The 21,277-nt window shown below is 34.6% G+C and overlaps 1 protein-coding gene across 3 annotated transcripts in view; it reads left to right on the top strand.

The window, feature by feature from the left end:
* Positions 1-11,997, top strand: part of LRRCC1 (leucine rich repeat and coiled-coil centrosomal protein 1) — a 39,411-nt gene extending 27,414 nt beyond the window's left edge. For all 3 annotated transcript variants that reach the window (XM_076005188.1, XM_076005187.1, XM_012774233.2), the window contains 8 exons: positions 642-843; positions 3,152-3,337; positions 4,090-4,264; positions 5,129-5,292; positions 5,688-5,896; positions 5,989-6,126; positions 7,785-7,920; positions 10,043-11,997. In XM_076005188.1, coding sequence (XP_075861303.1) covers positions 642-843; positions 3,152-3,337; positions 4,090-4,264; positions 5,129-5,292; positions 5,688-5,896; positions 5,989-6,126; positions 7,785-7,920; positions 10,043-10,165 — 1,333 coding nt within the window. In that variant the 3' untranslated portion in view covers positions 10,166-11,997. The remainder of the gene's footprint in view (positions 1-641; positions 844-3,151; positions 3,338-4,089; positions 4,265-5,128; positions 5,293-5,687; positions 5,897-5,988; positions 6,127-7,784; positions 7,921-10,042) is intronic.
* Positions 11,998-21,277: the final 9,280 nt, after the last annotated feature.

Raw genomic sequence — 21,277 nt, 5'->3', positions numbered from 1 at the left:
GTGTGGAAAAGATAACTATAAAAGATTGGGGGAAATCACAAAAATCTAGAATTTTGCACTTAGTTTCCTTTACAAATGTCTTTTAAGTTCTTATTCCAGTTTTAAAAACTAAAACTGGAAATAATGGATTTTATTACATTAGAGGTTTTAATTATGTAAGAAAAATAGTAGAAAACTCTAAAGAATGAATTCACATTTAAATAGAAAACTGGCCCTATAACAAAAAATTATTAGTAATTTTATACTTTAACTGACTTTCTCTATTAACCAACCACCAGTGCCAATCAGATTGTATTGTAAGTCAGAGATTCAGCCATAGTAGTAGCTACAGTGAAGCAGAACTTAGATTATGCAAAGGCACCTAAAGAATTTCAGAAGCCATAGGAATGATTCTGAACTATCTCAACGAAGTTAAGATTTAACATACTCCTCTTATCCCCAGCACCATTAAATACACATCAAATAAAACTCACATTCTTTCCATACCTACCTATGCCTGATTTCTTTGTTTGAAAGTGAGGGGCTGATCTTAAATTAACATAGGGAATATAGAATATTAAATAGGAAGTATTTAAAGACCTTTAAAATTTTGCTTTTTAGGTAAACATCGTCCTTTGACTTTTATTTGATTTTTATTCCAGGACAGCACTTGAAACAAGAGAATATTTTAGTGATGCAGAGTTCCAGGATGCCTTAGCTAAAGAAATAGCCAAAGAAGAGCAAAAGCATGAGCAAGTTACAAAAGAATATCAAGAAAAAATTGATGTATTAAACCAGCAGTATATGGATTTGGAAAATGAATTTCGTATTGCTTTAACTATTGAAGCCAGAAGATTTAAAGACGTAAGAATTGGCATCTAGCTCTTTATTGAAAACAGAATCAGCAAGATATGGTTTGATGAGAGGACTTTGTTTTAGTATCCTAGCTTTATTTACATGTTGGCTATATGATCTTAAGCAAATTACATAAATTCTTAGAACATTAGTTTCCTCAAATAAATAATAGCTATTTTTTTATTGCTGTTGCAAAAACTTAAGATTATAAATAGTAAGTTAAAGAGAGTACTGGAATAGAAATTGAGAAACCTGAATTTCCTCCTATTACTATACAGCAGGAATTGGCAAAATGAAAGCCCCCAGGCCAGCTATGGGCCACTGCTTGTTTTTTAAGTAAAATTTTATTGGAACAGAGCCATGTTCATTTATTTGCATATTATCTATGGCTGCTTTTTGGTACAAAGCAGAGCTGAATACTTGCAACAGAGACCATATGGCCTGGCCTGTAAAGCCTAATGGTTTACTGTTTGGCTCTTTACAGAAAAAGCTTGGTAACCCCTACACTAGAGGAACAGTCTTGCCCCTAAGGTTAATCCCACCAGATAAACGCTATATCCCATTTCCTCTTGCCTACTGAAGAATGTGGCTTCAGTGGATCTTCTCTCACCCTCTTACATTAGCTGTTTTTCCCTGTGTATTGGGTCATTTCCTTCAGCATATAAACATGCTGTGATTTCTTTCATCTCTCTTAATCCCATTTCCACCTTTGGCTACTACTTTATTTCTCTGCTTTCTTTTATAATGGGACTTCTCAAAAATGTGTATTTACTCTTTCTGATTTCTCTACTTCTTTTCCCTGCTCTACTAGCATTGCTTTAGTCAATGCCACCAGCAACATCCATACTATAAAAGTCATCAGTCAATTTAGTTCTCATCTGGTTTGATTTAGGAGTAGCATTTGAAAGGGTTGATCTCTTTGTCCTTCTCCAGACTCTTTCTTTACATGGTTTCCAGCACACCACATTTCTTGGTTTTCTTTATTTTCTGTTATTTCACTTTTTTTCAGTCTCCTTTGTAGGTTTCTCTTATTTTCTCCAAAAGTTCATTATTGGAGTGCCCAAGTTTTAGTCCTTAAACTTCTTTTCTATACACACTCATTCTCTTGGTAAATTCCTCCAGCATCATTTATTATATCTTCAGTCTGGATCTTTTGTCTGAATTCCAAACTTATATGTCTAACCACCTGTTTAACACTTGACTTAACTACTGATTTTCCCCCCAAACTTTTTGCCTCTACAGTCTTCCTATCTCAGTTAATGACAATTCCATCCTTCTAGGTGCTTAGCCGAAGACCTCCATTGTCCCTCCATTTTTTTTTTTTTTTTTTTTTGAGACAGAGTCTCGCTTTGTTGCCCAGGCTAGAGTGAGTGCCGTGGCGTCAGCCTAGCTCACAGCAACCTCAAACTCCTGGGCTCGAGTGATCCTTCTGCCTCAGCCTCCCGGGTAGCTGGGACTACAGGCATGCGCCACCATGCCCGGCTAATTTTTTTATATATGTATCAGTTGGCCAATTAATTTCTTTCTATTTATAGTAGAGACAGGGTCTCGCTCTTGCTCAGGCTGGTTTTGAACTCCTGACCTTGAGCAATCCGCCCGCCTCGGCCTCCCAAGATGTCCCTCCATTTTATTCAGAGTAATATTCAACACCCTTCGCAGTCTAGCCCTCCCCTACTTACCCTCCTGTTCATTTATGCCACTCCAGTGACACAAGCCTTCTTCCTATTCCTTCAGTATGCCAGGCGTATTCCTGCCTAGAATACTTATTTCCCCCATATTTGTATAGCCCCTATTGAAGTCATTGCTCCAGTGTTATCTTCTCAATAATTATACCTCAAAATTAAACCTGCATTTTCCACATCTCACATCCCGCTGACCTTTTTTTTATCCAAACATTTAATATCATCTAGCATAATGTATAGTTTATTATGCTTGTTGTTTTATTGTCATTCCCTACCCACTAGAATGTAAGCTTTACAAAGACAGAGATTTTAGTCTGTGTTTTCCTTTGATGCAGTCCAGCACCTAGAACAATGTCTGACATACAACAGGCCCTCAGTAAGTATTTGTTAAATGAATGTGTTCTGGTTTTAGATCTGACACTAATTCGCTAGGTGACTTTGGACAAATACATAACCTCCTTGGGTCTCTGTTTCATCATCTGGAAATTAACAGATTAAAACAAATTATCTCTGAATTTTATACATTTGCTAAAACTCTAGGATTCCACAAATGAAAGATATAAACTGTTTCCAGAAGCAAATATTTTCTAATTAATTTGGAGAACTGCTATTTATAATGCGATTTTCAAATATAGGTTAAAGATGGTTTTGAAAATGTTGCAACTGAGTTAGCAAAAAGCAAACATGCTCTTGTTTGGGCTCAACGAAAAGAAAATGAGTCTTCCTCTTTAATTAAAGATCTGACCTGTATGTTGAAGGAACAAAAAGCAAAACTCGCAGAAGTTTCTAAATTGAAACAGGAAACAGCAGCAAATTTACAGGTAAGACTTTGTAACATACTTCCTTTTTAATTTTTTATGTCATTTTCTCAAATGTGTTGTGATGATTTTAGGAAGTACACAAGAGGAACTTTTAAATGGTACTAATTATGTATTGTGATTGCGTGAGAAAAGTAGTACAACTAAGGCGATTACAGTCATCATTTTGCAGATTGTATTGTTTACAGTAAGATAGTATTTAAGTAAAATAAGTGAATTAATTTCAAGAAACTTGTTAATTAAGTAGGTGCTAGTTGTATAGTGATGAAACAAATATTGTGAAGGTGATACAATTTTTTGAGAAGTACCAGTTGAAGCGCTGATATTTTGTGGTGATGGTACTAGTGGATATACTTAGATATACTTAGCTATAATAATTTTTAAATTCATGTCTTTATTGCTGTTACCTCAATTATAAAAATTAGTGTTATTTTACCCAAGATTATTTTTTAAAAGTGTCGTTTAGACCATGGATACAAATGTTCGGTGAGAAATTTTGAGTATTAAAAGCATAGTTGCTCTTTTACAATTTTAGACTAAAATTTAGAATGTTTAAAGGAGTGGCCTCTTAAAATTTGACTTTATTTCATTACCTACATTTAAGTTTAGTTTATAAAATTAAAACTTCTGATGTAAAATTTGGCAGCATTTACTTTGTATTTGCTTAAATAACATTTTTTCTCATAAAATGAAAAAATAGAAAATAAAGAAGTGATTAAGTACTTTCCTTTTTCTTTCAATTTTTTGATATACAGAATCAAATCAACACCATTGAAATTTTAATTGAAGATGACAAGCAGAAGAGTATTCAAATAGAACTTCTCAAGCATGAAAAAATGCAGCTTATTTCCGACCTAGCAGCCAAGGAATCACTAATTTTTGGTTTAAGGACTGAAAGAAAAGTATGGGGACATGACCTGGCACAACAGGGTAAAATTCTCAGGTTTTCAAGGGAAAATAGCTTATTCTTAAAAACCAACAAATCTGAGTATTGGAGAAAACCAAACAGGAAAAAATTAACTATACCTAAAGATGGCAATAAAAACAGTGACACTGTATCTGGAAGCATAAGTAGGCATTTTCCAACCAAACAGAAATGAAGTCATCTTAGGAAATGGGAAATAATTTATTACACCATTTAACAAGTTACAGTTCTGATTTTTTGTTGTTGTTGTTTTCTTCCCATGATAATTTGGTTACCTTTCTGAACTATTGCTACTGCTAAGTAAATTGTTAAAAATAATTTTTTCTTATACACTGATTTTAAGTTATTTATATACTATGCAACATTCAGTTTTTTCTCACATATTTGTAACATTGTGCATGCAGAAATGTACAATAGTGTATGGATGAAAAACATTTCAGGTTTAGGTAAACCCTCAGTCTCATTTCCTTTCTAATCATTGTAGAGTAAGAGATATATCACTGTTTTATGGCATTCATTAAAAATTATGAATAGCTAGATATTGGTCTTAATGGAGTATTGCTCATTCCTTGTAGGAATTTTTAATATGATTTTGTTTGTTTGAATGCCGTAACATGAATTGAGTATTACATATCCAAGTTATTTGTTCTTGACTTTATTAGTGGTTTTAGGTCTTTAAATTGCCACAAGTGTTTAGAAGGCCTTTTTGTTCACTAGGTCTTTCCTCTTCATATTGTAGCATTATATGTTTGGTTTCTTTATTCAGTTCTTTTTATTTACTATATTATATATTGTTAAATTAGATTTTCATAAAATATAAGACCCCCAAGGTATATTAAAGTTTGTAACTGATGATATTTGTTTCTTAGGGTCTTGTCTAGCCCCAAATCATGGAAAATTGGAGGCCCAAGGTGAAAGTGTATGTAAAGAGAACGAATCTCTGCGAAAGGAAAATGAAAGTAATTGTGATGCATTAAGAATAAAGTGCAAAATCATAGAAGACCAAACTCACACCATTAAAAAATTAAAAGATGTAAGTTTTGACATTTTATTTTGGTTAAAGAACAAATGGCAGGTTTGAAAATCTGATTGGTTTCAATGTTCTCCAACTGTTACAGAATTTAGGATAGGCTATCAATGTACTTCCCTTTATAGTATTTGCCCCTTTGCTCTTAAAAGTTCTACATGGTATTTATTAATATTAACTTGAAACAAATTTTACTTCACAGTTTTATGGAGAATTTTATTGTTGCCTTTGGAATAACAAGAAATACTCAATGTCAGTAAAAGATTAGGGGTCACAGGAAAATTAGCATTTTATGTATTTAAAACATCCTTTTAAAGGATAATGTAAATCATATCTAATTAAGCAGAATATGAGATATTTAAGATTAATAGAAATAAAGTGCTGATTTTTTTTTCTTGAAGTGTTTACAAGAAAAAGATGAACACATCAAGAGATTACAATTAAAGATCACTGAAGTAGAAAAATGTACTCAAGAACAACTTGATGAAAAATGTACACAGCTAGATAATGTACTTGAGAAATTGGAAAAGCACAATGAAAGGAAAGACAAGCTAAAGCAACAGTTGAAAGTAAAGGAATTAGAACTTGAAGAAATTAGAAAAGCTTACAGGTATTATACAGTATTTCCCACTGTGAAATAAAATGTTATTTAATAATTTCATATACCCAATTTACTTTTAAAATTATTTCTTCTCATATTAGTACACTTAATCAGAAGTGGCACGATAAAGGAGAACTTCTGTGTCACCTTGAAACACAAGTAAAAGAAGCGAAAGAAAAATTTGAAAACAAGGAAAAGAAACTTAAAGCAGAAAGAGACAAAAGTATTGAACTACAAAAGTAAGCATTAAGTCCTAAAGGATGTGGGATCTTTTTAATCATAAACACTGTGTGTGGGATGGGTGGCATATGTATAAAGAAAGAGGAGCTAACAGACATAGAGGACATAGCTATTTGCCAAGAAGTTTATTTCCATTCCATCTATAAAATGAAGCTAGTAATAGTTCCTACCTTAAATGTAGATGCAAGATTGAAACTTTATGTGTATTTATGAATATATATGTGTATTTATGAATATATATGGCTTATATGAATTATATAGTTCTTAGAATAGTGCCTGACATAATAATTGCTATATGAACATTTTGTTTTTATTGCTATGGTATTGTTTTAAAATTGAATGCAGCTAATGATATTTTAGTTGTGGTGAGTGAGATTTAGTGGAGAAAGTCAGGGCTACCAGGGTCATTGAGCTCCCAAAGAGGCTGGAACAGATTTAGATAGCAGTCACCAGCACAAGCTGAGGATGAGAGCTAATTTTAAAGAAAGGAAAGAAAATGTGTACCTGGCTGCCTTTGTTGTATGGATTCCATGAAATACTCAAGAGGAAATAATTTTTTACCTTGTAAACTATATAACTAGACTTGTAAAAAGAATTTGTAAAATTGAAGTACCTTGAAAAATAGACAGCATAGTTTAAGATCAGTTCTCATGTCCAAGTAAAGAGTGATATACATAGCATGTGACTAACCCAGAAACCTCATGTAGCAGTAGGTTTTTATTATATCCAACCTAAAAGGACCTGAGATTTGATTTCCTATGTTCTAACTCAGTGTAATAGAAAAATGTTGTTATACTCTACATGGTTTTGATTGATAGTACGGTTGATTGTTAACAGACCCTGTTCCACTTTGCTTTCAACCAAGCACTTATAACCAGAACCTTTGCTTGGTACCTGTTACAGTTTTCTATCCTGCCAGTAACAACTTTACAATTAGGAGTCTTTCAGATACTAAAAGAAACAGTCATTTTTATAATTAGCAAAAACCTATTAAAAATTATAAAGCCTAACAATTTTAGAATCTTTTATATTGCATTGTTCATGTCATTAATAACAAAATGATGCAGACCTGATTTTTTACATTAATGTCTTCATGACTAAGATGGGTATATATAATTTTTAATGGAATTGTAATAAACTAAAATAAGCAAATTATTGTTAATAACAAGTAAGAGTACTTGTTAGAGAAACAGTACTCTAACTTTCAAAGCATAAAAGTGTTAACAACTTTCAGCAATGTTACCCTAGCCCAGGCGTCCTCAAACTACAGCCGGCGGGCTACATGCCGCCCTCCTAGGGCATTTATCCGGCCGCTGAGTGTTTTTGCCACCGCTGCCTGTGCTGCTTAGCAGCGGACTCATCCTGGGCCCACAGTGCGCACTCTCCAACGGTCTGAGGAACAGTGAACTGGCCCCCTGTTTAAAAAGTTTGAGGACCCCTGCTCTAGCCTAATCTGGTACCCTTATAGATTCTGCGGGATGGTGAGCTACTTATATCTTTAGTTACCCTATAATAGCCTTTTGATATTTTCATAATACTGAGTTATGTTTCCATTAAAGTATGAATGTAAGAGCTACCATCTAAGAAGTAACATCTTAAATAATACACACACACCACGTATACACATTTATTTGTGGGTGTTTTTTATTTTTTTAAGGGATGCAGTAGAAAAGCTTCAGAGTATGGATGACGCCTTTAAAAAACAAGTTGATGAAATTATTGAAACTCATCGGACTGAAATTAAACAACTGGCATGTGAAAAGCAACAATGTATAGATTCTGCAAATTTAAAGGTACTAGAAAGAAAATCTACTTTGATGATCAGTTTTAAATGGTTATAGCTAAATAAATTAGATCTTTTGAGACTTATAAAGAAAAAAGGTAGCATGATTTCATGACCAAATAGATATGAAGGATGTTGCCAAAACTATCATGAAACCAGGCTAACATGTTGGTAATACTTAGATTAATTGTAGAACATAATTCTAATGAAACCAAAACCGTAAGTTTGAGTCTGGTGTTCACCTACTCCATGATCATTAGATAAAAATTTGCATATCTAACCAATCTCAGAAGTCTGTTTGGTTGCACATAGGCAGCATGAGAATGTGACTGTATTAAAGATAATCCATTGCTACCTTGGAAAAAGTTGTCAAAGAGTTCTTTTTTTTCCCTCCCAGACTCAATCCTCCTGCCTCAGGCCCCTGAGTAGCTGAGGACTACAGGTGTGCACCACCAAACCCAGCTAATTTTTCTATTTTTTTGTAGAGACAGGGTCTCACTATGTTCCTGAGGCTGGTCTCAAACTCCTGACCTCAAGCAGTCCTCCCACCGTGGCCTCCCAAAGTTCAAGGATTATAGGCATGAGCCACCTTGCCCAGCCTACTTTATTATTAATTAAGTTTCAAGACTATCAGCTTTACTGTCTTGATATTATTGACAAAGTAATGAGTGTAGAGTGATGCTAAATTAGGGGCAAACATCAGAATCACCTGTGAAGCTTTTTAATAATACACATTCATGAGCTTCCCCTTAGAGACTTTTATTCACTAAGTCTGAGGTCAGACCCAGGTATTTTTAAAATTCCACATGTGATTCTAATGTGATCCCTCTGGTGAGATCCACTACATTAGGGAATAATTATAAATTTCCATTTTTTCCTGATTTTGAAGTAGTAATAAGAAACTAAGGTATCCGTAAGATAAGAGATCCAGAAATCAACAACTGGAAAAGAGTCCAACAACAGAAAGGCAAAATAATGTTCCGTATAGAAATTATAATCAAGGTATGTGTTTAAATGACATTATCCTCCAGATTCTATGCAGAGAAAGAGGGAATAAGGTCTTTGGAAATAATCACAATGAATTAGGAAGTATAACTTGTCCAAAATTTAGTTATTTCATTTAAAGTCAACAGATACTTCATATGTTTTATTTAAAATCTACCAAATATTTAACAAGGGTATATCAGATAATACTAAATAGAGTTTAAGATTAGGCCATTTCCTGAAAGAAAAATACTGAGTTGAGTGTTGGACCTCCTGCCAATATGAAGTAATAGCAAATGGAAGTGTTTGTTAAAGAGTTAAAGAAATAGCACCAGAGCTTAAATATGACAATCAGGTATGAGTGCAGGGGAGGATTCTGAGGTATCACTTAGAGGTGATTATTTAAATTAGGAGAAATATTCATTTTCTTACAAAATGAGATTAGGATATCTATATTAGGGATTAGGAAGAGTGAAATAAACAGAAAAAGGTGGTCATATTGGTAGCAGTATCCAGAGTGTTGTGATATAGTAGGAAAAAGGATTTTAGGCAGAAGTTAATGTAAAAACAGAGAATCCTAGGAGAATGGAGGTTAGAAATAAATGATAAAAATGATCTCTCAAAAAGATGGTAATATATAACCCCCAAACAGCACTTTTAGAAATGAAGTAGGCACTACATTAAAGAGAGCATTTGAGGAGGGAGGTTATTATTTGAATTTTGAATATCTGTAAGGAACTGGTATTTAAACTGAACTTGTGACTCAGCATTCATAAGCAGCATGGGACAGTAGAATTAAGCCAGAAGATTGAGTTTTTTGTTCTAGCTGTGATTATGTAGAAACTGCACAGCCATAAACAAATTTTCTAAGCTCTAAAATAGAGTTAAAATATATTGCTATGTCTTTTTCACAAGAACCGTATTAGAACTAAGTAGATAATATACCTGAAAGTACTTTGTATATTATGTACACATTGTATTTTTCCTATTAGCATTTGAACAGGTTACATTTTATTAACTCATTTTTTAAATGAATCACAAATTTCAAAATGCATAAGAATAAATGCTTGACTTTTTTCTTTCAGAATGTATTTTTAAAATACATTTTCTTTAAGAAACTAAAAGGTAAAATTTACATGTTGATTTAGGTTTACCAAATTGAAGAAGAAATGCGTGGACTTCTGGAGGAAACATGCAAGAATAAAAAAACAATGGAAGCAAAAATTAAGCAACTTGCTTGTGCTCTAAGTGAAATTCAGCAAGATATGTGATGGTTCTGAGAATGAATTTAATTGAAATGGACCGGCAGACCTATTGTAAAAATGATTAAATATTGTAATAAGTAGTAACTGCTATGACTTTGAAATGTCTCTTTCTACACATTTTATTATGAATATATTTTAAAAGACTTTTGATCAAATCAAGTATTTATTGTATACGTAGGTTCTTATAATAAATTGTTGATAATTATCTGTACTAGAAAAACCTATCATTATAACTAGACTTACAACACTTTTTTTTGTTTCTGTGCTATACATTGTTTGATGATTACACATTTGCCTACAGATTTGTAAGTGAAAAGATTAGTATTTTGACTATATGAGGGAAAATATTTTAATCATTATCTTACTGTGTTGATGAAGAACTAATTATATTTAATGGTTGTCATTTAGTTGATGTAGTTCCATTTTTTTAAAGTGCTTATAAGTATAGCCAAAAAGCATTTGAAATCTGTATGATAAAAGATGTGGCATTCTTAAGATAGCATGTATAGCCATCTTTACATCACTCATAATGACCCCTTTTTTATAATGCATATGACTTTTTATTAAAAATTACATTTAAGGTTTTATAAATATTGTCTGTTCCTAAAGAGGAACACTACTGTTCCACCCTTTTTCTCCCTTTTAATCACTGTATAGGAAGATAATTCTGATACTGCAGCTGGAGAAACAGTTATTCATTTCATTTCATAACCAGGTCATTTATTACTATTTTACTTTATTATAATACCATTTCACGTATCTTACACTGTATATGCAAAACAAAAATCTAAGTACTGTGCCCCCCTACTATTTCTGAGAGGAAAAGAAAATACCACATTTTTTAACTAAAGGAAATGGAAGTAGGAAAAATTTAATGCTTCATAAGAAGTAGGCACCATTTCATTATAGGTAATTGTCATACTGAAATTTATGAGACAATATCAAACATGCCAACACATGTAATGGGAGTCTCAGGGTGCTAAAAAATATTTGGAAAAATAATAGCCCTAAATTTCCTAAATTTAATTAACCTACAAATACAAGTTTTCAATAAAACCTGGTATAAACACAAAGAGAACCACATCTAGACATGTTATAGTCAGACTGTTAGGGAAAATCTTAAAGGAGCAAGAAAATATGATTCATCTCATACAGAGAAACAATAACATAACAGCTGACTTCTCATCAGAAACAATGGAAGCCAGAAGGCACTGATGGTAGATTTGAGGTGATGGAAAAAAGGGAACTGTCAACCTAGAATTGTCTTCAAAATAAAGACATTCGCAAATTAAAGAAAACAAGGAAAACTTACTGATAGACAACCTGCGTTAAGAGAAACACTAAAGAAAATCCTAAAGGTTTAAAGGAAATGATTCCAGACACTAACTCAAATGCACTGAAGGAAATGAAGAGTAAAATTAGTGGGTAAATTTTGATATAAAAGACTAAATATATTTATCATAATGAGAAGACATATAAAGCAATAATTATAACAAATAGTTATAGAAAGAACAAATAGTTATAAAAGAAATAGAGCTATATTATAGTAAAGTTTACATGTTTTACCAGATTAGTATTAATCTAAAGATGACTGTTAAACTGAAATGCATATTGTAATCACTATGACATTATCACTAGAAGTTACTTTCCACTAAGAACATAATTCAAAAAATACAGTTTGAAAGACAAAAGTGAAGATTCCAATTCTAGAATGGCAATATAAGGATTTCTGCAGACCTGTTTCCCACCAAAACAACCATAACTGGTGAAAATTAATTACTTTAAAACCATTTAAAATCACTGGAACTTTTCCTTAGGGCAAAAAGCAAATGAAGAAACATTTATTCAAGAAAAACTGAAATCTCTCGACAGCAAAAGCCTGTGGCAATGAGCCAAGACTCTCTGGAGTCACCCTCAGCTCAACCTAATGGAAGCTCCACACCAAATGGTTGTGGCCCAGAAGATAAGATGTCCTTTCCTACTCCACTCCCAATCAAAGGATGTGATATCTCACCAGATGGGCAGGCTGCCAGCATTCTTCATCCCTTTTGAAAGATTTACAGAAGCTAAATTCCTGGTGAGCACAGCTTTAGTGCTCTTTTTGCCCCCCCACGCTTCCATGCATAGAACAGAAACTCTACCCTAGGTAGGGCAGGCCAAGCCTACTGTGAGCCCAATTACCCTTGCCCCAGCTCACTCATTAAGATTCCCCAGTAGGAGAGGCAGGCTAGAAGACCAGAGGCTACCTACTCCCCTGCCTAGCACCCAGAGCAGTGGCTCAGAGATTGTGACCAGGAGGAAACAGCCCCAAAGCTCTCCAAAGGAATTGGGTTTCTTTGAAACAAAATGTGGGGAAGTTCAAGCTAAGGGCATCCTAAAAATGAGATTTTTTGAGTGGAAAGCAGTTAAGGGGGTTGGTAACTCCATGAGAGTAACAAATTAAACTGTAAGCTAGTTTGCCAGACAAAACCAGTAAGAGACGGCTAAGAAGAGCACTCACTGCACTGGAAAAAAACACAAGAATGACCAAGTATAATTACTGCCCGAATGTAGTTGAATCAGGTTGGAGCAATTGATGCCCCAGTGTTTTTTCAAAAACAACAGAGCAGCCAGCAATGAACGGAGCTGGGTGTGATGCCAAACAAAGCAGAGACCTTAACGAGATCAGGGAGAGAGAGCGCTATACAAAAACTGTCCCAAGGGTAACTGTGTGCTTTCTTAAGTCTGCACCAATTGAGGACAAACACCAAAGGGATAATACTGCAGAGGAATAGACTTTGCTAAGCAAATAGACAAACAAACAAAAACAAGCCTCACAGAAGTGGGGAATCAATATTTAGAATTGCTGCAATGCTTCCTTCAGTGTCTTAAGTTTCAAAAGAAAAATATAAGATTTGCAAAAAAATGGGAAAGTGTGACGCATACAAGGGAAGGGTTGGGAGGGAAGGTGAGGGAAAGGTAGGGCTGGAGGATGAAGGCAACAAAAGCTACCTGTAGGGGACCCAAAAATTAAACTAAGACCTCAAAGCAGCTATTATAAATATATTCAAAGAGCTAAAGGAAACCATGCTTTAAAAGTAAAAGACACTATGATGACAATGCTCATCAAATAGCGAGTATCAATAATGAGATAATTGTTTTCAAAAATGGGAACTCTGGAGCTGAAAAGTATAATGGCAATTTAAAACTTATTTAAGAGGGCTACAGTATCTTTGAACTGGCAAAAGAATCAGTGAACTTGAAAATAGCTTGATAGAGAGATTATTCTATCTGAAGAAGGGAAGGATTGAAGAAAAATGAACAGAACCTTAGAGAAATGTGGCTCATGAACATACATAGTACCAAAAAGGAAAGACAAGAGAGAAGAAAAACATATAAAATCATGGCTCTAAACTTTCCAAATGTGATGAAAAACATTAATTTACACATTCAAGAACCTCAATTACAAGTAGGAAAAATGCAAGGAGAGCCACACCCAGACATAACAGTAAAAATACTGGAAAACAAAGAAAATTTGGAAAGCAGCAAAATGACTCATAGCCAAGGAAACCTACTAAAAACAATGTCTTACTTTGAGAAATGAGAAGAAACATTTCTATATCTCATTTAAATTTAGTATAAATATGTTATATATGTTAATAAGATGTATATGGTAAGCCCTTGAGCAACCACTAAGAAAATAACTACATAGAGACAAAAAGTAGAATAGTGGTTGTGAGGCAAATAGGAGAGGGATAATGGGGAATTGTTATTTAATGATACAGAATTTCAGTTTTGAAAGATGAAAAGATTTCTGGAGGTGGATGGTAATGATGGTTGCACAACAAAATGAATGTACTTAACACCGAACTGTACACTTAAAAATTAAGATGATAAATTTTATGCAGTATGTGTATTACCACAATAAAAATGATAATTTTTTAAAAGCATTAAAGCTACAACAACAAAAAACAGGAAAAAGGACCTGAACATCCAAATAAAATATACAAATGGCCAATAAACACTTGACAACAAGCTTAATGTCATTAATGATTAGAGAAATGCAAATCAAAACCACAATAAAATAACCCCTTACACACTAGGATACCTATAATTTAAAAAACAGACAATAATAAGTGTTGATAAAGATGTGGAGCAAATGGAACCCTCATGCATAGCTGGTGGGAATAAAAAATGATGCACCCACTTTGGAAAATATTCTGGCACTTCCCTCAAAAGGTTTAACATAGAATTATATGATCCAGTAATTCCATTCCTAAGTATATACCCAGGAGAAATGAACATTTTGTCCACACAAAAACTTGTCTGCAAATGTTAGTAACAGCATTATTCAAAATAGCCAAAAAGTGGGAACAATTCAAATATCCATCAACTAATGAATGGATAAACAAAATGTGGTATATCCACACAATGGCATATTATTTGGCAATAAAAATAAAGTACTGAGATATGCTGCAATATAAAAATGTCCAGAATAGGCAAAATCATAGACACAGAAAGTATATTGAAGTATATTGCTTAGTAATTGCCAGTGGCTGGGATTTTGAGGGGAAATGGACATTGGGTTTCTTCTGGGGGCAATGACTATATTAAAAACCAATGAACTATACACTTTGGGTGGATTATGTCGTATTTAAAAAAATAAAAAATATTGTAAATAATCAACAGAAGAATATTATAGTACACAAAACTATTTATTTCAGATCAAAGAAGGAAGTAAAGTAGAAACAGATGAATAAAACCACCTGAAACATACAGAAAACAAATTGCAAAATGTCGGATGTACATCCAATACCAATATTTACATGTGAATGGTCTAAACAAGGAGTTGGCAGATGCAGCCCACCAGCCCAATTCTGTCTGCTGCTTGTTTTAATAAAGGTTTTTGGAACACATTCATGCTCATCTATTTACATACTATCTGTTGCTGTTTTTGTACTTACAACAGCAAAGTTAAATGATCACAAAAGAGACTCCCCTACAAAGCCTAAAATATGTACTATCTGGCCCCTTATGGAAAAAGTTTGCTGACCCCTGGTCTAAATATGCCAGTCAATGGGCAGAAATTGTCAGACTAGATAAAAAAGCAAGATCCAATGTTATCTTATCTGTAAGAGACACACTTTAGATTCAAAGACACAAATTGGTTGACAGTAAAAACATGGAAAAAGATCATACATTCAGTCATTATAATAATTTTAAATGAGTCAATTTAAGAGCCAAGACTTCATAAAACTTTTAGAAGAGTACATGGCCCACTTCTTGGTATATATCCAAAGGAAGTGAAATCAGTATCTCAAAGAGATATCTGCATCCCCATGTTCATTGCGGCATTATCCACAATAGCCAAAAAATACAGGAATAACTTAAGTGCCCATCAATGGACAAATGGATAAAGAAAATGCGATATATTTATTTATAGAACAAAAAATTATCCATCCAAAAGAAACAAGGAAATCTGTCATTTGTGACAATATGGATGAATCTGGAAGGTACTATGCTGAATAAAATAAGGCCAGACACAGAAAGACAAATACTGTATGATCTCACTTATATGTGGAATGTAAAAAAGTTGAACTCATATCATGGTGACTGTTGGGAGCTGGAGGGTGAGGGAGCTGGTTAGGGAGCTGATGAGCGAGCTGGTCAAAGGGTGTAAACTTCCAGTTATAAGATGAATAAGTTCCAGGGATCTAACATATAGTATGGTGACTTTAGTTACTAATACTGTATCATTTACTTGAAATTTGATAAGTCACTAGATTTTAAGTGTCCTCACTACACACACACACACACACACACACACACACACTTTCTTCTACTTCAAATTATCCTTGTTCACTGGTGACAGAATCTTATATCCAGAAAACACTGAAGACTCCACTAAAAAAAAAAATCTTAGATATGATAAATGAATTCAGTAAAGTTTCAGGATATAAAATCAACATACAAAAAATAGTATCATTTCTATACACAACTAACAATCTAGCTGAGAACCCAATCAAGAATTTCCATTTACAAATCCCATTTATAATAGCTTTTCAAAAAAAGCTATATTCATACCTAAGGTATATTCATACCTAAGAATATATTTAACCAAGGAAGTGAAAGATTTCTACAAGGAAAACTACAAAACACTGATGAAAAAAATTGTAGAAAGAAAGGTATAAAATATCTTAAATTGAATCAGTATGAAAAATAGAACATGGCAACATTTATGGGATACAGCAAAGCAATGTTTAGAGGGAAATTTCTAGCTTTAAATGCCCATATTAGAAATAAGAAGGGTTTCAAATCAATAATTTAAGTTTCCCTCTTAAAAAAAAAAAAAAAAAAAAAAAACAGAAAAATAACAGTCACTTAAACCCAAAGATAGAAATAATAAAGAACAGAGCCATAATTCATGAAATAGAAAACAAAAAAGCAGTAAACAATGAGATCAAAAGTTGGTTCTTTGAAAATATAAACAAAATTGATGCACTTTTAGCAACCCCAGGCATAAAAATGAGAGAATAAAACTACCAAAATCAGAAATAAGAGAGGAACAGCATTACTAATTCTAGATTCTATAGAAGCTAAAGGAATTATGAGAAGAAGCTAAAGGAATTATGAGATATGATTAACAACTTTATGTCAACAAATTAAATGGTTTAGTTGAAATGAACAAATTCCTAAAAAGATACCAGTTACCAAAACTGACTCAAGAAAGAAGATCAGATCTAAAAAAACCTATAACAAGTAAAGAAATTGAAATCCCACAAAGAAATGCTCAGGTCCAGGTGGCTTCACTGGTGAATTCTGTGAACTATTTAAAGATAAAAATAAAGCCAATCCTAGCTAAACTCTTTAAAAATAGAGGAGGAGGGAACACCTCCCAACTCATTCTATGTGGCTAATAGTAATGCTAATAGTTTCTGGAGGCCATAAATTAAAAATAACACCTCCCAATAAGTATCTACCTAATCTGTACTACCTGAGACACCTATGTCAATGGGAAGGGATAACTTGGATGGCCAAATCAGCCTGGATTTCCTTTTGTGTGTGTGTGTGTGTGACTAGGTATCTCTCTGTTGCCTGGGCTAGAGTGTAGGGCTAGAATGCAGTGGCATCATCATAGCTTGCAGCAACCTCAAACTTCTGGGCTGAAGCAATCCTCCTGCTTCAGCCTCCCAAGTAGTTGGGACTACAGGCACATGTCACCATGCCAGGCTAATTTTTCTTTTCTTTCTTTCGTTTTGTTTTTGTTTTTAAGAGATGGGATCTCACTATTCTACTCAAGCTGGTTTCTAACCCCCAGCTTCAGGGGATCCACCCACCTCAGCCTCCCAAAGAGCTGGGATTATAGGTGTGGGCCACTGCATCTGGCCTTGGTTCCTCTTTGAACCACTAAAATACTTGGGATTTCACCTCTGACCTTACTGTGGGTGGTATATGGCCATGGTGCATTTTTTCTCCTTAATAGTTTCCTGTGCACAATAGGCACTGTCAAGCTAACTATCAATGAGAACTTGTATCTATTATGTGCCTCCCTGGACTAAATGTGCTGTCATTGTTATCTTCTAGCCCTTTATCCTTTGGTGGTCAACTGTATTTGGTCAAGTCATGTGAATTTTTCATCAATCTGTAGATGGTCATCTGGTATTCCAAGGCAATTCACCCATTCTTTGTCCACTTTGACTGCCAACAATCCACAAAGTGATGACCTAAAGAAAATATGAACTTAATATCTGTATTTCTATAGATTTTACAAATAACATTTCTGCTTTACCTAAGCCACCATTGCAGAATTTATGGACAAGTCACTATACTTCACCTGGAATCTGTTTCAAAGTTATTATGATTTACACCCAGCTACATTTGAATCATTGAAATGTTTGTTGGCTATTAACAAGTACACTACTCAACAATGAACCTTTGGGGTGAAAGTGGGAAGCACTTCCATGTTAGAAGACCACTACTTTGGCCCTCCAAGACGATGGAAACACTCAAATTTGTGATTGTGTTACTTCAATTGCAATCCCATATGCTCTTCCACCCTATATTTCACTCCTTGTTCCATCTGAAGGTTTGAAACCCTCCTTGTTTTCTTAGTGTGAATGGTACTGTTTTCTCATATTGTATGCTCACCCCCAGCTCCCAAGAATATCACTTAGCAAATATTTTAGAGTTTTATGAATATTTTCTTGGAAAGGTTATTCTCTTTCTATAACAACCACCCTGACACATGCTTTCTGATACTGCAGCGAGCAGTAGACATATTGCTTGCTTACAAATTTCTCCTGCATTCCACTTTAAAATCTTATTTGTAGTTTTAGACGATTCCACCCTGTCCTCTCTGGGCTCCCACAACATTTATTACATTGTTAGCTTTTGAGTCCTATTTTGATATACTGTTAACATTTCAATATGTTCAGGTACCCAGTAAATCCCCAAGGGAGACTAAAAACAGTGCTATCCAGACAGATTTTTACCCTTTGTGGGAAGGACAGTACTATCCCAGTTAGAAGAAATCAAGATCTGTAAGTGTCTTTGATTTAATTCATGTACTATTTCTTATAATATGGATCATAACCTTTCTAGTGTTAATTTTTTACTCATTTGCTATATGTGTCTTTAGTATACCATCCCATGATCCCACTGGCAGTAAGTACATATATAATACTGCAATGTGATTTTCCATTGATAGGCCTGCTCCTCCTACATTGCTCTTGAAATACAGTTTGTGCAGAGACCAGAAGCAGTATTCTGGAAAAACAATATAATGGTGGGCTCTTATAGCCTAGAGTTTGGCTACTCAAAAGAGTGATCAGAGAACCAGGAGCATCTACATGACTTGGGAGCTTCTTAGTTATGCAGGTTCTCAGGCCCCACTTCAGACTTGTTGAGTAAGAATCTACATTTTTAACAAGTACACTAGGTGTACTTTAATGGATTTACATTAAAGTTTGAGAAAGCTGGTCTAGAGCTCTCTGAAATTTACTTCAGCTATGGCCCTTACCATTGTATATGAAAATTAACGTTCTAGTAGGTATCTACCCTAAATAGTACCTCTAGGCCTCTCCACTGGCAAGCACCTATTTATTTTTCTTATGAAATTCTGCCTGTTTTCATCTCAGATACATTCCTTGTTTTGACTTCCTTTGCTGGCATCGAAGTGATTTGCCATACCATGCCTATGCTGCCTCAGATCACAAACATGCCATCTGTGGTGCTATTTGCAAATATTTGAGTTCTATCCCATTTGGGATAGAATGGGATAGACCTATTTTATGGCACCATTGTGGTCGGATGGGGCCGTGTAACTAGTTCTAGTCAATACGTTTCTGCGTGAAAATTACGGTATTTTAAACTTCTGAGATCAGGGGTTTTGTTACTGTGACATAATGCAGACCATCCCATTTACTTACCATCCTTGGTACTATTTCAAATCTCAAGTAGTTAAAAGAGTGCCATAACTTCTGCTTTGAGGTAAGATGTGCTCACCACCTGTATTTGGCCGTGCAAAATTGGCAGCATTATTTTATATGCCTCCTATCCTTTATTTCTCTGGTATCTGTCTATGGATTTAAATGAAAGCTAACAATGAGTCCAATTTTTTCCTAAACCAATGCCCGACACTCATAATTTTTCAGTCCTGACCATTTAGCCATAAAATTAGCCTTATCCCATAAATATATAATTATCTGAGATTCTTTGCGACCAATGTCAATGGCATTCTCTATTGCTGTTTAATTTATGTCCTATGTCCACTTTGGCCTACTAGAGGGAATGAGTAATTTTCCAATATTGCATGCATATGTATAAATGATGGTACCTGTGGAATCCTCAGTGTGCACTATATAGCAAATGCTCTATAAAGTGTACTTAATTACCATTTACCTAATCTTGAATATACCATTTCTACTAGCTGACAGAATATTAGGCTCCCCTACCTGTGAGAAGGAAGTGCTGACAGCCCTTGGTTTGTAAGAAGCAGTTTAGGTCCCTGTGACACAGAGAAATGGGCAGTATATTGGCCCATGCTGTGTGTGTGTGTGCATGCGTGTTCATGCGTGTATGGGTGGTTTGCCTAGAGGTGATTCCAAAGATGGCAGAGGTTTTACAAATCATTTGGCTTTCTGTATCATGGAGTCCAAGAAGGAGGCTGCTTACATTGCATCCTATACTTGGATCCAACATCTTGACTTAAAAGTACCTCAACTCAAACTCACTAGTCTTCCAGTTTATGTACTATCTTATGCACTTATGTATTCGTGTTCCAGCTTGTGTACTAGTGTGTATACAAGTCACCAAATTCCCAAAGCCAAGATATACTGTCTCCAAGACCGCTGACCTCCCTCAAGGTTGGGATGTTAGGTATAGAGATTCCAGTTTAATATTCTGGAAAATAATTAGAAAAGCTAATCTACCTGCTCTTATCCAATAGAATCCCCGTATGTTCACTTACACACCCAGCCTCTGAGGTTTTTTCGGGGAACAGTTTATCGCCTTTCCTTTTTGTTGAGGTATTAGAGAATAAAGAGAATATTAGAGAATAAACAGTTACTACCTTTATTAAACTCTTTAACACTTAAACAGCATCAGTGCAGTGGATAAAAGCAAATGTTCTAGGTCAGGCAAGGTGGCTCACGCCTGTAATCCTAGCACTCTGGGAGGGAAAGGGGGTGGATCACTCAAGGTCAGGAGTTAGAAACCAGCCTGAGCAAGAGCAAGACCCCGTCTCTACTAAAAATAGAAAGAAATTAATTGGCCAACTAAAAAAAATATTTAGAAATATTAGCCGGGCATGGTGGCGCATGCTTGTAGTCCCAGCTAGTCGGGAGGCTGAGGCAGGAGGATTGCTTGAGCCCAGGAGTTTGAGGTTGCTGTGAGCTAGGCTGACGCCACGGCACTCACTCTAGCCTGGGCAACAAAGTGAGACTCTGTCTCATAAATTGATATCATTATTGCAAGTCCCAGTAAATATTAATAAATCTGTGACAAATAATATATGTAGGTGTAGGATAATAAAGTTGTCAAAGCTGTGACTACTTAATTTAACTGGTAGACTGTCATCAAGAGGTCCTTATATCCCTTCTAATTTATGAGATATGGGCTGATCATACTGGAGGTATTAAA

Source organism: Microcebus murinus, chromosome 7 (assembly GCF_040939455.1).
Source record: "Microcebus murinus isolate Inina chromosome 7, M.murinus_Inina_mat1.0, whole genome shotgun sequence".
In the NCBI taxonomy this organism is placed as follows: Eukaryota; Metazoa; Chordata; class Mammalia; order Primates; family Cheirogaleidae; genus Microcebus; species Microcebus murinus.
The sequence above is the reverse complement of the archived record's forward strand: the minus strand, read 5'-3'. Positions and strand labels throughout refer to the sequence as shown.